This window comes from Mesoplodon densirostris, chromosome 18, assembly GCF_025265405.1.
Source record: "Mesoplodon densirostris isolate mMesDen1 chromosome 18, mMesDen1 primary haplotype, whole genome shotgun sequence".
Taxonomy (NCBI): Eukaryota; Metazoa; Chordata; class Mammalia; order Artiodactyla; family Ziphiidae; genus Mesoplodon; species Mesoplodon densirostris.
Genome location: NC_082678.1, coordinates 1,487,160 through 1,501,665, shown reverse-complemented (window position 1 = coordinate 1,501,665; position 14,506 = coordinate 1,487,160). Strand labels below are relative to the sequence as shown.

General features: G+C 59.6%; 1 protein-coding gene across 28 annotated transcripts in view; it reads left to right on the top strand.

Annotated features, from left to right (window-relative positions):
• The window catches only part of CACNA1G (calcium voltage-gated channel subunit alpha1 G), a 61,459-nt gene that overhangs the window by 40,317 nt on the left and 6,636 nt on the right, over positions 1-14,506 (top strand). For 4 of the 28 annotated variants that reach the window (XM_060081029.1, XM_060081023.1, XM_060081025.1 and 1 more), the window contains 11 exons: positions 488-614; positions 2,099-2,224; positions 2,793-2,882; positions 3,459-3,672; positions 10,561-10,712; positions 11,475-11,584; positions 12,300-12,433; positions 12,693-12,763; positions 12,897-12,975; positions 13,070-13,191; positions 13,527-13,880. In XM_060081029.1, coding sequence (XP_059937012.1) covers positions 488-614; positions 2,099-2,224; positions 2,793-2,882; positions 3,459-3,672; positions 10,561-10,712; positions 11,475-11,584; positions 12,300-12,433; positions 12,693-12,763; positions 12,897-12,975; positions 13,070-13,191; positions 13,527-13,880 — 1,579 coding nt within the window. Of the gene's footprint in view, positions 1-487; positions 615-2,098; positions 2,225-2,792; positions 2,883-3,458; positions 3,673-5,472; positions 5,527-10,560; positions 10,713-11,474; positions 11,585-12,299; positions 12,434-12,692; positions 12,764-12,896; positions 12,976-13,069; positions 13,192-13,526; positions 13,913-14,506 lie in introns of all 28 variants that reach the window. The other 24 variants (XM_060081051.1, XM_060081037.1, XM_060081050.1 and 21 more) reach the window with 15 other exon arrangements.

Genomic DNA, 14,506 nt, shown 5'->3' with positions numbered 1-14,506 from the left:
ACTTTGTTTCCTGCTTTCCCCCTCTTCCCACCCGCCCCCCCATCCCAGGGACTACCCACCAGGTAACACTTGTAGCCGGGGATCTCACCAATAAGGCAGTCACCCCGACCCCCACCCAGAGTCGGGAATTCCGTGGGTGGGGACGTGAACGGGGTGGATACTGACTGACCAGCGCGGGTTTTCCTGGCTGTGATGATCCACCGCCCACCCCTTCCGCCCCTGCCTGCCCTCTATGTGCTCCGCACGAGTTTATCTCCCCATCCCCACAACACACTGCGTCCCTGGGTTGAATCAGCGCCCCAGCCCCATCAGGTAATCCTCTGACATCCTGGCAGTGGAGGTGGAGGTCTCGGGGTGGGGTGGGGCGTGTCTATACTGTGAGCCCAGAGTGTCAACCTCTTCCCTGCACTAGAGCCCAGGATGGGGGGGAGTGGCAAGCTAGGGCACGGGGCCGGGAGCCCCTCTCACCTCCCCCCTCCCTCCGCAGGGTGATCAGCCGGGCGCAGGGGCTGAAGCTGGTGGTGGAGACGCTGATGTCCTCGCTGAAGCCCATCGGCAACATCGTGGTCATCTGCTGTGCCTTCTTCATCATTTTTGGCATCCTGGGGGTGCAGGTTTGTGGGGGTCTGGGGCCAGCGGTCAGCAGAACCCTGAGGACTCGGCCTTCCTCTTGGCCCTGGGATGCTGCGGCTCCAGGGGCTGCCGCCACCTTTATCCCAGAAAAGCGTATATAGGGATGCTTCCCTCGAAGCCCGAGGCCTCAGGCCCCTTTGCCTCCTGGGCATCCTGGAGAAAACTGGGAGCCTGGAAGAGGCCACCAAGGGGAGAGGGCCTCGGGCTCTGGCCCGTGCCCACGCAGGCTGCCGCTCTGCCCTCTCACGCGCCACTCCAAGCGCAGGCGCTGGCCTCGGCCCACAGTCTGCTCAGGGATCCCCTCCCTTCCTTCCCTGCCGGAGCGGGTGGGCTGCAGGCCAGGCCTGGGGATCCAGGGCCCAGGCAGCTGGGCCAGGTTAGCAGCGAGCTGGCAGGCAGGCGGGTGCAGACCCCAGACGAGGCAGGAAGTGGGGGCTGCCGGGGAAACTTGGCCTCTGTCCCAGGGAGGGAACTTGGCTTTGGAGGAAAAAGAAAGGGAGCTGCCTGCAGGATTCAGCCGGCGCGTCCGGGAGCCAGGGGAGCCCCTCCGTCCCGCTCTCCTGGAGCACCCCGCCTCGCCCCAGGCTCCAGATGTTTCAGCTGCAGCGTAGATGGCTGCTGTTGGGCCAGAGGGAGCTCCTGGGTGGCTACCCCCATCCCTATCCCTTCCTTTGGCTTCTTGGGGTATCCACTCTGCCCTGGGGACGGGGTATTCTTGTGTTTCCTCGAATTCTCTGGCTCTAGAGACCAGTCGGGTGTACGTTTGCCAGGGCTGCGGGGTGCCTCTCTGCACACCCGGTGCCCCTTCCCCTTCCCTTACTTTTGGCCTACTTAGACCCCCTGGTCCTCCTGTCCCTCAAATCCCTTCCCCACAGTCATAGCCTGGTCTGTTCTGGAGTGAGGGTGAGATTTCCAGCTGGAAAGACCTGAGCTCGAGCCCCCTTTCCACCACCTACTGGTTGTATGACCTTAATGAGTGAATTTACTTCTCTGAGCCTCAGTTTTCCTCATCTGTTAAGTGGGGTCCATAACACCTAGCCCACCCCCACCATTAATCCAGATCCCTCGGCCCTCCCCTAGAGTGTCTGACTCACTGGGTTTGGGGTGGTCCTGAGAATTTGTATTTTTGAGCACATTCCCAGATGATGCTGATGCTGCTGGTCCAGGGACCCCACTTGGAGAATGACGGGCCTCCCCCTTCGTAGAAAGTGAATGGCGGTTCCCCTCCTTCCACCCTTCCCCAGTGCCCTCCCCAAGGACCTTTCCTTCCTCTCCAAGGCCTCTGCTCCAAGGAGCCCCGAGAAAGGGGTGCCTGCAGGGGAGGCTCCTGTCAGTGTTTCTCTGACTGGGCCGAGCACCTGGCCCTCACCCAGGGTGTGCCCAGAGCTCTTAAGCCCCAGGGCTGGTCTGGGCTTCCTGTGCTCACGGCTCACTTCTCTCTGTCTCCGGGTATGTGTGTGTTCAGCTCTTCAAAGGGAAGTTCTTCGTGTGCCAGGGCGAGGACACCAGGAACATCACTAACAAGTCTGACTGTGCTGAGGCCAGTTACCGGTGGGTCCGGCACAAGTACAACTTTGACAACCTCGGCCAGGTGAGCCCCAGCCTCCAAGGTGGAGGTGGGAGTGGTGGCAGGAGTCTGGGGAGGACACAAGTCCATCCAGGGCAACTGGCCCGCCTCTGTTTCATCGGCTAGTGAATGGGTCCTAATGGGATCTCCTCGGAGGGGAGTAGTGAGGGTACAGTGAGATGACGTGTGTATTTGTCTAGCACGGTGCAAGGTGTAGGCATATCGTCAAGATGATTCTTTTTCTCACTCCGCATTCACAGAAACAGAAATGTAGAAAATGAAATAGCTCGCTCAGTTTTGCTGGTTTATTTCCCTGCCCCACCCTGGTTTTGGTTTCTGGGTTTCCAGGACTCTGGGGTCCCTTGCTCTACCTGGCTGAGGTCATCTCCCACGGCTCTCCTGGCTTCATAGCAGCCAAGGAGCCTTGGGAAAGAGAGCTCTCCCGGGGCCTGGAGTGTGACTCTGAAGGCCTAGGGTCCCCCGAGCTACTGCCAGGAGGTGCTTTGGGTGGAAGTGGTGGGTGGCTTGGCCATGCATCCTAGGTTTCAAGTGGTCCTTTCCTCCCCCCAACCCCCCCCCCCCGCCCCCGCAGGCCCTGATGTCCCTGTTCGTGCTGGCCTCTAAGGATGGCTGGGTGGATATCATGTATGATGGGCTGGATGCTGTCGGTGTGGACCAGCAGGTAGGGCTGAGGTGGGCCGGATCCATCTTTGCGCTCAGGTCACTCACCATGGGCCAACTCCAGGTGTGGTGGGCGCAGGCTTGGACAGAAAGACGGCGAGGCAGGTTGGAACAATGCCATCCAAGAGGCATCACCTCTTACCGCAGAGGCTGTAACTGGTGGCCTGCAGGCAAATCCGGTCATGCTTTATTGGCTTGCAACATCTTTAAAATGTTTTGAATTAGTGGTAAGCAGTTAAACATTGACCCGTTTTACATGAAAATCTGGATTTGGGCCTGCTCAGGAGAAGTCCAAAGATCTGGAAACACTGGGCTTGAATTCCTGAAAGGCAGGAGTCAGCTGAATCCAAGAAGCAGCTGCCCCTTTGGGATAGAACACCCCCTCTCTGTATTTTGCCACAGTCCCCACCTTTCCCTACTGCCTAACAGCAAACCCACATCATTCCTTGACCTCACCCGCTGGGTCTGCGTAACTGAGCGCGCAGGCCCTGCCTTAGGGAGCGCAGGCTGTACGGCAGCACCTGTGACGCTTACCCTGGGGCGCACGTCTGCACTTTGTCCTTCCTGCTCCCCGCAGCCCGTCATGAACCACAACCCCTGGATGCTGCTGTACTTCATCTCGTTCCTGCTCATCGTGGCCTTCTTTGTCCTGAACATGTTCGTGGGCGTCGTGGTGGAGAACTTCCACAAATGCCGGCAGCACCAGGAGGAGGAGGAGGCCCGGCGGCGGGAGGAGAAGCGTCTGCGGAGACTGGAGAAAAAGAGAAGGAGTAAGGAGAAGCAGATGGCCGGTCGGTAGTCTTTCCACATCTCTCTGAGTCGTACTTGACCTTGGCCTTGCGACTGTAGGGGGCTAGGGGCTAGGGGCTGGGGCTGGGGCTGGGGCCGGGAGAAGATGCTCCCACCCCTTCCCCTCCCCCTTCCCCTCGAGAGCATGTCAGCCTCGAGAGCCTGCATGAAGCAGACCAGTTCAGCCCTGTGAGGGCAGGGGAGCTACCCCTCTGCGGGGCTCCCGGTCTCAGCATTGTGCTCCCCAGACGACGCCAGGTGGGAGGTGATGCACGGTCCCTCCCAGCTCGACTCGGAGAGGAGCCTCATGGGATGAAAATCCTGCTGCATTGCCCCGTGCCAGTGCCCATTGACCCCAGCCTTGGCCCAAGTGCCAGCCTTGCCTGCCCCAGTGTTGGCGAGGAAGCATCTTCAGCCTGTGGCTACCCAGTGTCTGTAGCTGCTGGGCAAGACCTCAGCAGAACCTACAGATGGACCGTGGCGTGAGCAAACCCCAGACCCCTCCTTCCTCCCTATCTCCAGCAAAACTCCCTGGCTTCCTGACTGTCCTTTTTGTGCCAAGCGGTACCAAAATACTCCCTCAGCTCAGGGAAGGTCTGAGGTCACAGGAACTCTAAGGTCATGACGCTCTGGACTTAGACCCTTCAGCCCCTCACCTTCGATCTCCAACATCTCTTGCCATTGGCCGGGTGAGGCCCCCAACCCCCCCCCCCCACTCCTTACACTCTCATGCCAATGGGCGGGCCGGGGCTAAGCGAAAGGCACCCAGATTCCAGGGAGGACACGAGGGGTGACAGGCGTGCGGGCCCTGTTGTCTCCCCGTGTGTCTGCAGATGTGTCTGCACTTGGCTCCCCTCCCCGTCTGCAGGACTCCTGCCTGTCTGTCTGGTACTCGACAATCTGTGTGACTCTCTCTCAGTCACTGCCCACGTGTCTCTAAGTGTCTTTATGTGTGGGTTTCTCAAGGCCTTTGTGTGTCTGCCTCTGTTTGGTCTGTGGGTTTCCCCTCCTCTCTCTACCCTTTCACAACCGTCTTTCTTATGCCGATAAGATCCATGAGGTGCTCTGAGTTTTCCCTTTGGTTTGTTGAAATGTGAGTACTACCAAGAGGGTGGGGGGCTGCGGTGCCCCCCTCAGCCCCTGGCTCTATCTCCTGCTACCTGTGAGGGCGCCTGGAGCGAGGGGAGGGCTGTAGGGGGTTGTGGGGGAGGTTGGGTGGCACAGAGCCCACGCTCCCTGCGAGAGGCGGGGCTGCTCCAGCGGACGGGGCGGGGACACTGGCCTCTGGGCAGCAGATCTGGGCTAGGGGCCCCATCTTGGCTCCCTGTGGACGGCTGAGGCTGAGCAGGCGCACTGCCCCCAGCAGCCATGCTCCCACGCCGCCCCTCCTTGCAGTCTGCCCTCTCAGCAGGACATCTGCAGATGGACCTCTTTGGGCAGGAGGCACCCGCGGCCCTGCCTGACCAGCTGGCTCCCCTTCCGGGGTCTGCAGGCTTCTCAGGTGCTGCTGAGGCCACAGCGCGGGTAGGAGTGGAGATCTGTTCTGAGGACAGGCTTCCTCCCCTCCCCATGCCTCCGACTCCCTGCCCCTGTGACCCTGATGAGCTGGCCGAATGGCTCCGCTTCCTCAAGTGCCCTGTGCCCGAGTTTGGGGCTGGCACTCGGGACAAGCCACCCTTGCTCAACACGCCCTATTCACAGGAAGAGTGAGAGTCAGAGCCCAGGGGGAGCAAGCTGCTGAGGGGGCCCTGCCCAGCCCACCTGGTCCGGCCAGTGACCGATGTCGTGTTTCGTTCTTTTAGATCTAATGCTGGACGATGTAATTGCTTCCGGCAGCTCAGCCAGCGCGGCGCCAGGTACTGCGTCTGGGGTTGCGGGTTCCAGGGTGTGGCCCGGGCAGTCGGGCCGCCTCGTGCGTGCCGGCAGCCTCTTAGCTCCCTCTCCATGGCTCACTGATTCTGTCCTCTCAGGGTGAGGGCCAAGGGTCCCTGGGGTGCCGGGCTCCATGGCACCCCATAGGCCTGTGCTAGCTGGACAGGAGGTGAGGGCCTCAGCGCACCCCTCCATCCAGCTTCTCTTGGTGGACCCTCCGTGTCTGGCCAGGCTTCCGAGGCCCGAGCGCCCAGCCCCCTGCCGCCTCCTCCCAGGTCACACTGTTCGATTATTAGAGCGGCAGGCAAACTCTCCTGCCTCCTTTTGTCTGAAGGGGATACTTTGATCCAAGCGAGCAGGATAAGAGGAGCAGAGAGGGAGAGGATTTGTTTTAAAGGTGTAACGATGAATAATTGAACAGACTCATTAATAGTCAAGTAATTGCAGTGGCCACGTCATCGCTACGAACAGCAGGACTTAGGAATCAAAGGCCTGAGTTAGCCACAAGCTTCTCCCCCAAAAGCCAAAGGTTTGGGAGTGAGCTGGGTCATTCTCTTTGAGAGCCGTGTCCCTGGGAAGGCCCTCCTGGTTCTGCCTGCCCTCCCCTGGTCCTTTGGCCCCTGCTCTCCCAACACAGCCCCCAGACAGAGGTTCAGAGGTCTCGAGAATCTGTGACAGAGTTGTGGGGCCTCGTGACACCCCCTGATGTCTCCACCCAGCGGTTCCCAACCTGTTCATCCCCATGGGCCCCCCTTGTCATCTCCTCCGACAGACCCCACATTTTAAAAGACGGTCTTTGAAGTTGAGAGCACTTCAATAATGGCTTTGTTACACCGTTTTTACTCATCAACGGCACATCTAATTGCTAATCAGAGCTTCTGAGCTGCAGAAGCTTTCGCACTGAACGGTAACAAAGAAAGACCATTTTGCCATTCAATTAGCTTGTGGGGTCTTAGCACAGGCATGTGATTTCTTTTAAGCTTTTAGAAATATTGAGAAGAACCTAAGGACCCCCACGTGGCTGCCTCCTCAGGCTGCTGAGGGATTGGGACTCCAGGCTGGGAACCCTGGGCTGTACCTTTCTCCACTTTTCTGCATTCTCCCAGGAGCCTGACTCCAGCAGACGCTGCCCTGTGGGTGCTGGGCTGCCTGATCAAAGGGGACCCCTGAGCTGCCATTTGAGAGGTCACCCCTGAGGCCCTGGGTGGGTTGATATCTCCTGTCCCCACGGTGCTGAGCTACAATGTCTGGCGTTGAGAGACCGTCTGTAGGCTCAGGAGGCTCCAGCTGCTTTGTATCTGCATTGCCTGGGCCCCACCGTCTCAGAGTCAGGCTGTACTGTGAGTCCCTGATGTGTTAGGGAATGAGAGGAGGGTGAGGGGACGTGGCCTTCAGCTTTTCCCTTACGGGTTCACCTGGTCTGTAGGCTGACGTGTCTACACATACACACTCATGCCAAAATACCACAGGGCTGGCCCACAGAGGCTTCTCCCCCAAGAATCAACACGTGCAGATTCCCATGGCCCCCGAGACCGTCCCCTGACATACCCACTTAATGCTCTACGCTCTCTTTACTCTCACACTGCACACACACACCCCTTCTGGGGATATTCTGCCATGCTCCTGTTGGCACAGGCAGGTAGTACACTGGTTACAACAGTGTCTTACCCTTCCAGCTGGTAATGAAGACTCAGAGACCCCAAACAAGGTCTCAAATCACCCCATATCCCTCTTTCCCAAACGTCATGTTCTGTGTGGTCCACACTAGAGCTTTTCAAATTTCACCGTGCCTAAGAATCACCCAGAGGACATCTTACAACACAGATTGCCCACTGAGCCCCACCTTAGAGATTCTCACAGAGTGGTCCAGGGTAGGGCCTGAGCGTCTGCATCTCCAATCAGCTCGCAGGGGCTGGCGATGATAGTGCCTCAGTCTCCCCAATGGTGTGATGGGGATGAAGTCACACCCTCTAGCCTGGGGCTGCTGGAATCAAACACGTGCACCACCCCTCCCTGCCAGCGCCACTCCCACCCTGTGCTGCCCCCAGCAGACACAGAGCAGCCAGATCCCAGGGACAGACAGAAGGGAGGGGTCTCTGATTCTCAGGAAACTGGTCCTGTCCAGACACCTGGGTCCAGCCCGGCTTCCAGGCGGAAGGAGGGACCGGGGCTGCCGCGCAAGCAAGGCAGCCCCAAGTGATCACTCAGCCTCCAGCACCGGCTCCGCGCCCCTCGGCCTCCTGTGGCACCTACCTCCACTCACCCTCTCTCCTTCCATCAGGGCCCACTGGTCAGGCCTGGCTATAGCAGCTGAATGTGGCCTCTGTCATGGGGGCCTGTGGCCCTGGGAGTGACCCCTGCCTTCCTCCTAGCCCCACCACCTTCCTTTGCGAACCCTCTGCCCTGGCTGTGCCTCGTGCTCCCGGGGACCCCTACTAACTCACGGTGCCTGTGGTTCTCACTCGCAGCCTTGCACCCCCTGCTGCACCTCTCCTCTGTTCCCGCCCCTGACTGGGGGCTGGGCAGTCCTAGGGGTGCCCTTCTCCCCACTGTCTGACTCTGGTATTTTCTCCATCTAAGGCAGCTCATGCTGGTAGGAGGCAGGGAGATGGGGCCAGGGCTGCCGACATGCCAGCGACCCCTGGTCAAGGCCCCTCCTGGGCTACAGCTGGAGCTGTCAGAGCAGCACACCCACCCAAGGCTCCTCCCAGGGGTTCTCCATTTCTTCTCTGAGCCCCGGTGCTTGCCTGTAGAACCGAGGTCCGGGAGCAAAAGGGGAGTGGCATCACCCAGAGCCCAACAACAAGAGCCTTTGGGCAGACTCTTCGAGGGCACCCTCTGGGCCAAAGCCCCAAGGCGTTGTGTCTAAACCCCCCTGGCAGCCGGTGAGGGGCTGGGCTGGGAGTTCAGGGCCTGGCTCCGTGGCTACCTCACAGTGTGCAGGTAACTCACTCTTGGATGGGCCTCCTTCTCTCCCTCTGTAAAACAAAGGGTTTGGCCGAGGAGCTGCTTAGCAGGTCGGCCCTGGTACTCTTTGGACCTGTGCTCTAAGGGGGGGATGTCTGGCAGCCTGGGCACCTGCTGGTCTGGGGTCCAGGCCGAGGGTGGAAGGGCTCTGTACAGACCTCAAGGGCCTGGGGCCGGTCGCTGTGAACAGATGCCCCGCTTCCGTCGTCCTGCCCCCACCTTCCCTGGGGGCCTCCACCCGGTCCTCAGACCCCTGGAGCAAGGCCAGGAGGTGGTGACAGCGGCTCCCTCTGGCCTGGGGCCACCAACACAGTCAGACTGGGGTGACAGGGGAGGCGGCCTCTCCTCTGCATTGTCTCGGCCAATAACGGGGCTAATAAGGAGCCACTTTTTCTAACCTAATTGTATTCAAACATTTTAGTTAATTCTCCATTCCTATTTTAGCATAATGGGATGGGGTGCTTTCGGCACTTATGGAGATTAATGCAGAGAAAGAGTTCCAGCTGCTAAGGCAACGCTGGGCGACTAGCGCCCTCTGGTTCTGTGGGTACTGAAGGAAGGAAGGAAGAGGCTGGCTCGCCCCGTCACCCTCCACGATAGCATCGCTGTGTGGATGACCTGTGGCCTCATGTTGTCCCCTGATCCCAGCCCCTCCACCCGCATTCTCCTGGGGGCCGGGAGGGCTGCCTGAGCAAACAAAGCCACAGTTGGCTGGCCCACCTCTGGAAACAAAAATATGGCCCAGGGCACCGGCTGGTGCCCCAGAACACTTGGGGCTTTCTGCCTCTTGGTTATCCACACCTCAAGGCGGATGCTGGTGCGTGGCATCTGGTGAGGCTGGACGGGCAGCTCTTGGGTACTCTTCTTCCTTTGGCCTTTGGTGGGGGCCCACCCAGGCCGCTCCCTGCCTCGGTTTACCTCTCTGTTAATAGTCCTGCATGGGAAAGGGCAGTTATAACCAAGCTGGCCTGAGCCCAAAGCTTCCTGCCGCCCCTGGCACAGTCCTCAGAGGCTGCAGCCTTGGCTCTCTGGCTTCCGCCCTAGACCTCCTGGGGGGAAGGGCTGTCTGGGACCTGAGGCTGCCCCAAGCCTCCCCACGGGGCGCCTCTTCTTTCTGTGTGGCTGCCTCTGACGACATGTATCCCCAGCTTGGCATGGCCTTTCCTCACACGTGGAGGAAGGGCCCCCTGCAATCTCCTGCCCCCAGATTCACTCTGCCTGCTTAGTAGGTCGACCTTCTGGCACCATGATTTTTATAACTAAGTGGCTCACTCATTACAAGAGAAATATGATGCCTCTGACAGATCTCAGACAGTGCTTCCAGCCCAGCCTGCAGGGGAAGCGGCCCTGGCCCCCAGGAGCAGGCTGGGCACAGCCTCATTAGAAACTGGGTGAGCCCTTCCGGTGCGACGGAGCAGAGCCCTGTGGCCGCCCCTCCTCCCTCCCCCACATGAGGGGTCAGGAGGCCCAGACCCTGCCCCCGCCCCCCGCCCCCGGAAGCCCTCTCAGTGGGTTGGTGCAGCCAGCCAACAAGACGTCCAATTTCCAATGTCCGGTTTTGTCTCCAAATCCCAGCTCCGTGTAATCTCCACTGCTCCCCTCGAGAGGCTGAGCTTGGTGGGGGAGCAAGAGCCTTCACCTCTCCGTGGATGGAGCTTTTCCTCTGAGTCCAATAAGACCCGTTGTTTTTCATCTACTGACCTGGCCTTGCTGCCGGACATCGAGTCGAGGGTGTTACAAGGGGCTGCTGGATTTTGGAGGCTGCCTCGGGAAGGGGGCTCACCTGGTGTCTAATGTGGGTGGGGAGCTCTGCATGTCCTGACCCCGTCTTGGCCCACCTGCAGCCAGTAGAACCAATGCTTGGAGGGGTGACCCTGAGAGAGCTGCCCCTGCCCCAAAGGGCAGTGCGTGGAGGATGAGGATGCTGATGACGCTGGAATGTTTCTGGCATTAGAGGCTGGTGGCTGTGAGGGACTGTGGGTGGAGGGGACGCAGGGGGCAGGGCCCGATGGCTGCTCTGTTCCCCCCTCCCTGCCCCGCTGCCCCACCAGAGGCCCAGTGCAAACCCTACTACTCGGACTACTCCCGCTTCCGGCTCCTCGTCCACCACCTGTGTACCAGCCACTACCTGGATCTCTTCATCACGGGTGTCATTGGGCTGAACGTGGTCACTATGGCCATGGAGCACTACCAGCAGCCCCAGGTAGGAGCGAGTGACTGGCCATCTGGACCCCACCTCCAGCCATGAGCCTGCCAGGTGAATCTAACCCAGCCTGAGCCAGAGCACCTCCGGCGAGTGCTGGGTGCCCTAGAGGGGGGGGTCCTCTTGTACCCCTTGCAGTGACCCTCTGAAGATCGGTCTCATCTTGGTTTTACAGATGAGGACACTGAGGCTCAGAGAGGTTAGTTGACTCGATCAAGGTCACACAGCTAGGAAGTAGAGGACGTGGTTTCTTCACCCAGTAGATACTTACTGAGTATCTTAAATGTACTGGACCTTCGAGGGTAAAGAAGGCAGACCAGTGCCTGCCCTTCTGGAGTTTAAATGCTCGTGAACATCCAGCTCCAAACCTCACCTGTGATCTTGCCACCTCTCAAATAAGCCTCCGTCAGCTGCCTTCCACGTCTCAGTTTTCCCATCTGTAAAATAGGGACATTGAATTGATAATGCAAAAGGCCCCTTCCAGTTCTAGCATTCTGTGCCTTCCGGCACATTCTCATGTGATCTCCTCACTGACCCTCAAGGAGAGAGATCCTTCGACGCGAAGTTCGGGTCGTGCATGTGAATGAGAACCCTACTCTACCCTAGAGTGGTGGCCAGTGGTCAGCCATCACGGTGGGAAGAGATGAAAGCCCCCCTTAGACTCACCCTGTCTCCCAGATCTGGGAGGAGTGATAGAGGGGTCAGGGCAGGCATCGTCCCTGGGCCTTAAGAGACCCTGCATCTTGCCTCCATCCCCGCCAGATCCTGGACGAGGCTCTGAAGATCTGCAACTACATCTTCACTGTCATCTTCGTCTTGGAGTCAGTTTTCAAACTGGTGGCCTTTGGCTTTCGACGGTTCTTCCAGGACAGGTAACAGAGAGGGGAGGGGAGTAGGGGAGTGGGCGAAAGGGTGTGTTCTCCTGGGGAGATGCCCCGGAGGGTCTAGTGCCTGAAGACCTTTCCTGACTCCGGAGGTTCAGACTCCACTCCAGGATCTACCCAGGGCTGATGGTGGGCTGGGGGTGGGGATATATCCAGGGCCTGGGAGACGGAAGGGAAGGGAGGGAGCTTGGCAAGGCAGAGCCTGCAGACACTGACAGCTGAAAACCAGTGTGGCTTAGACTGGAGCCAGACTGCCTGGACAGATCTGAATCCTGGCTCCATCACTTAGAAGCGGGTAACTTTGGGTAAGTTACTTAAGTTACTTAATCGCTCTCCGTTTCCTCGTCCGTAGAATGGGATATAATAGCTGTATCTACCTCACAGAGTGGTGAAGATTGTGAGTTCCTATTTGTAAAGTCTTTCACGTAGTGCTTGGCACAGAGCAAATACCATATGAATGCTAGATGAAAAAGCAAATGCATAAAAACGAAAAGCAGAGGCCCTCGAGCTAAAGTCCTAGCCCTACCTGTGCCACCAACTGGCTGTGTGACTGTAGATAAACCACCGCTTCTCTGCAGGATGGAAAGGCTGGACAGGCTGACCTCCACTCGCCTTTCCGTGGCTGAGAATCTGCCACTCGTGTTGCACAACTGCCCCCTCCTCTGCAGCGCCCCCCTCAGGGAGCTGTGTCCTGGGCTTTCAGGTGGAACCAGCTGGACCTGGCCATTGTGCTGCTGTCTATCATGGGCATCACGCTGGAGGAGATCGAGGTCAACGCCTCACTGCCCATCAACCCCACCATCATCCGCATCATGAGGGTGTTGCGTATTGCCCGAGGTCAGTGCCCGGCTGCCTGCCCACCGTGGCCACCCTCCCAGGGTGACCTGCCCAGGGGGAGACGGCAGGGGTCAGCTCTGACTGGCTAGGGACGAGTGGGTGTGGGTTCCGTGAGCCTTTCTTCCAGCCTCTGCCAAAAGGAAACGCTGGGGGCCGGGCCGAGGGTGGGGGTGAAGCCATGGCAGCCTGGCCCTGGCTCCACCAGCTGTGTGACCTGGGACCCCGAGGGGCCAGCTCACGACATTGTCCTGTCCTGCAGTGCTAAAGCTGCTGAAGATGGCTGTGGGCATGCGAGCGCTGCTGGACACGGTGATGCAGGCCCTGCCCCAGGTAGCTGGGAGGTGGGGGTGGGTGGGAAGGGTCCTCTCGGGAAGGAGAGGGTGCTCTCCAAAGGGGAGGGGGCTCAGGGAAGCTGGCTGGGAGATCCAGTGGCACCTTTTCCATTTCTTTCCCTCTTTTCCAGGTGGGGAACCTGGGACTTCTCTTCATGTTGTTGTTTTTCATCTTTGCAGCTCTGGGCGTGGAGCTCTTTGGAGACTTGGGTGAGTTGGGGTAGGGAGGGCAGAGGAGCCCGGGCTGGAGGCGCAGGGGCTCCGGGACTAACTCGGGCCTCTCTCCCCCTCCCTCCTCCTCCAGAGTGTGACGAGACACACCCCTGTGAGGGCCTGGGCCGCCATGCCACCTTTCGGAACTTTGGCATGGCCTTCTTGACCCTCTTCCGAGTCTCCACGGGCGACAACTGGAATGGCATTATGAAGGTGAGGGCCCACCGCAGCGAGGTCCCTCCCAGGGCTGGCTCGGGCCCCGAGGAGACAGCCCCACTTCTGGGCTCAAGAGGAACTGGATGTGAATGAAAGCATGTGACCCTCCGTCCCCCAGGCCGGGGCACTCTGGAACGCCCTCTCCCCAGGACATGCTCTGACCCACACTTCCCAGGACAGTGTCTAGCGCTCTTCCGCCCCCAGGACACGTCACTCCCTCCTCCGGCCCTTCCTGCTCCCCCTGCAAAGCTCCGTGGCACCAGAGGCCTGATTTCCCGGGATGGCTCTGTCCGCTGTGCTCACCACCTCACCTCTCTACCCCGCCTCCCCAGGACACCCTCCGGGACTGTGACCAGGAGTCCACCTGCTACAACACGGTCATCTCTCCCATCTACTTCGTGTCCTTCGTGCTGACAGCCCAGTTTGTGCTGGTCAACGTGGTGATTGCCGTGCTGATGAAGCACCTGGAGGAGAGCAACAAGGAGGCCAAGGAGGAGGCCGAACTGGAGGCTGAGCTGGAGCTGGAGATGAAGACGCTCAGCCCACAGGCCCCCTCGCCACCGGGCAGCCCCTTCCTCTGGCCTGGGGTCGAGGGCCCCGACAGCCCTGGCAGCCCCAAGCCTGGGGCCCCACACGCTGCGGCCCATGCAGAAGCAGTCTCCCACTTCTCCCTGGAGCACCCCATGGTGAGCAGACACCCCCTTCGCCTCAAGGGCGTGTGGGACGGAGACCGCTGGCGTGGGTGCTCAGCGGCTCGGTGGTTGGGTGGTGTACAGGGAGCGGGAGGCAAGCAGACCCTGGGGCTCGTCCTGAGTCGTCTGACCCCCCTGCCTGCACGTGGAGGGGTGAGCAGGCCCCTGCCCAGCCCCAGAGGTGGCTGCCTGCACTCCCAGCGTGGGGCCACCCCGGCAAGTTGCTGGTACACATGCCGGCTCATCCGTCCCGGTGCCTCCCGTTGGGCCCGGACTCCCCTTCCTGGCTCTTAGGTTCAAGGCTGTTTTCTGTTTCCTTCCTGTTTCCTTCTTACCCTCGCCCTGATTTTGCCAAACCTCTTTCCATCCCCCCCTGCAACCTGCCTGATTCCATCTCAACCTTTTTCCCTGGTCCTCTCTCTCTTTCTCCTTCTCCTTCTCCCCTGTGGGCTCTTCTCATGTTCCACCTCCCATCTCTTCTTCCTCCTCCCACACCTCTCTCTTCTCCACCTTCCGCATCCCCTCCTCCTTCTCTGTCTCTTTGTTGTTATTGTTGTGTGCGTGTGTGCACGCGTGTGACCTCCTCTTTCTCTCTCTCTGACTCTTCTCAATCCCCTGCC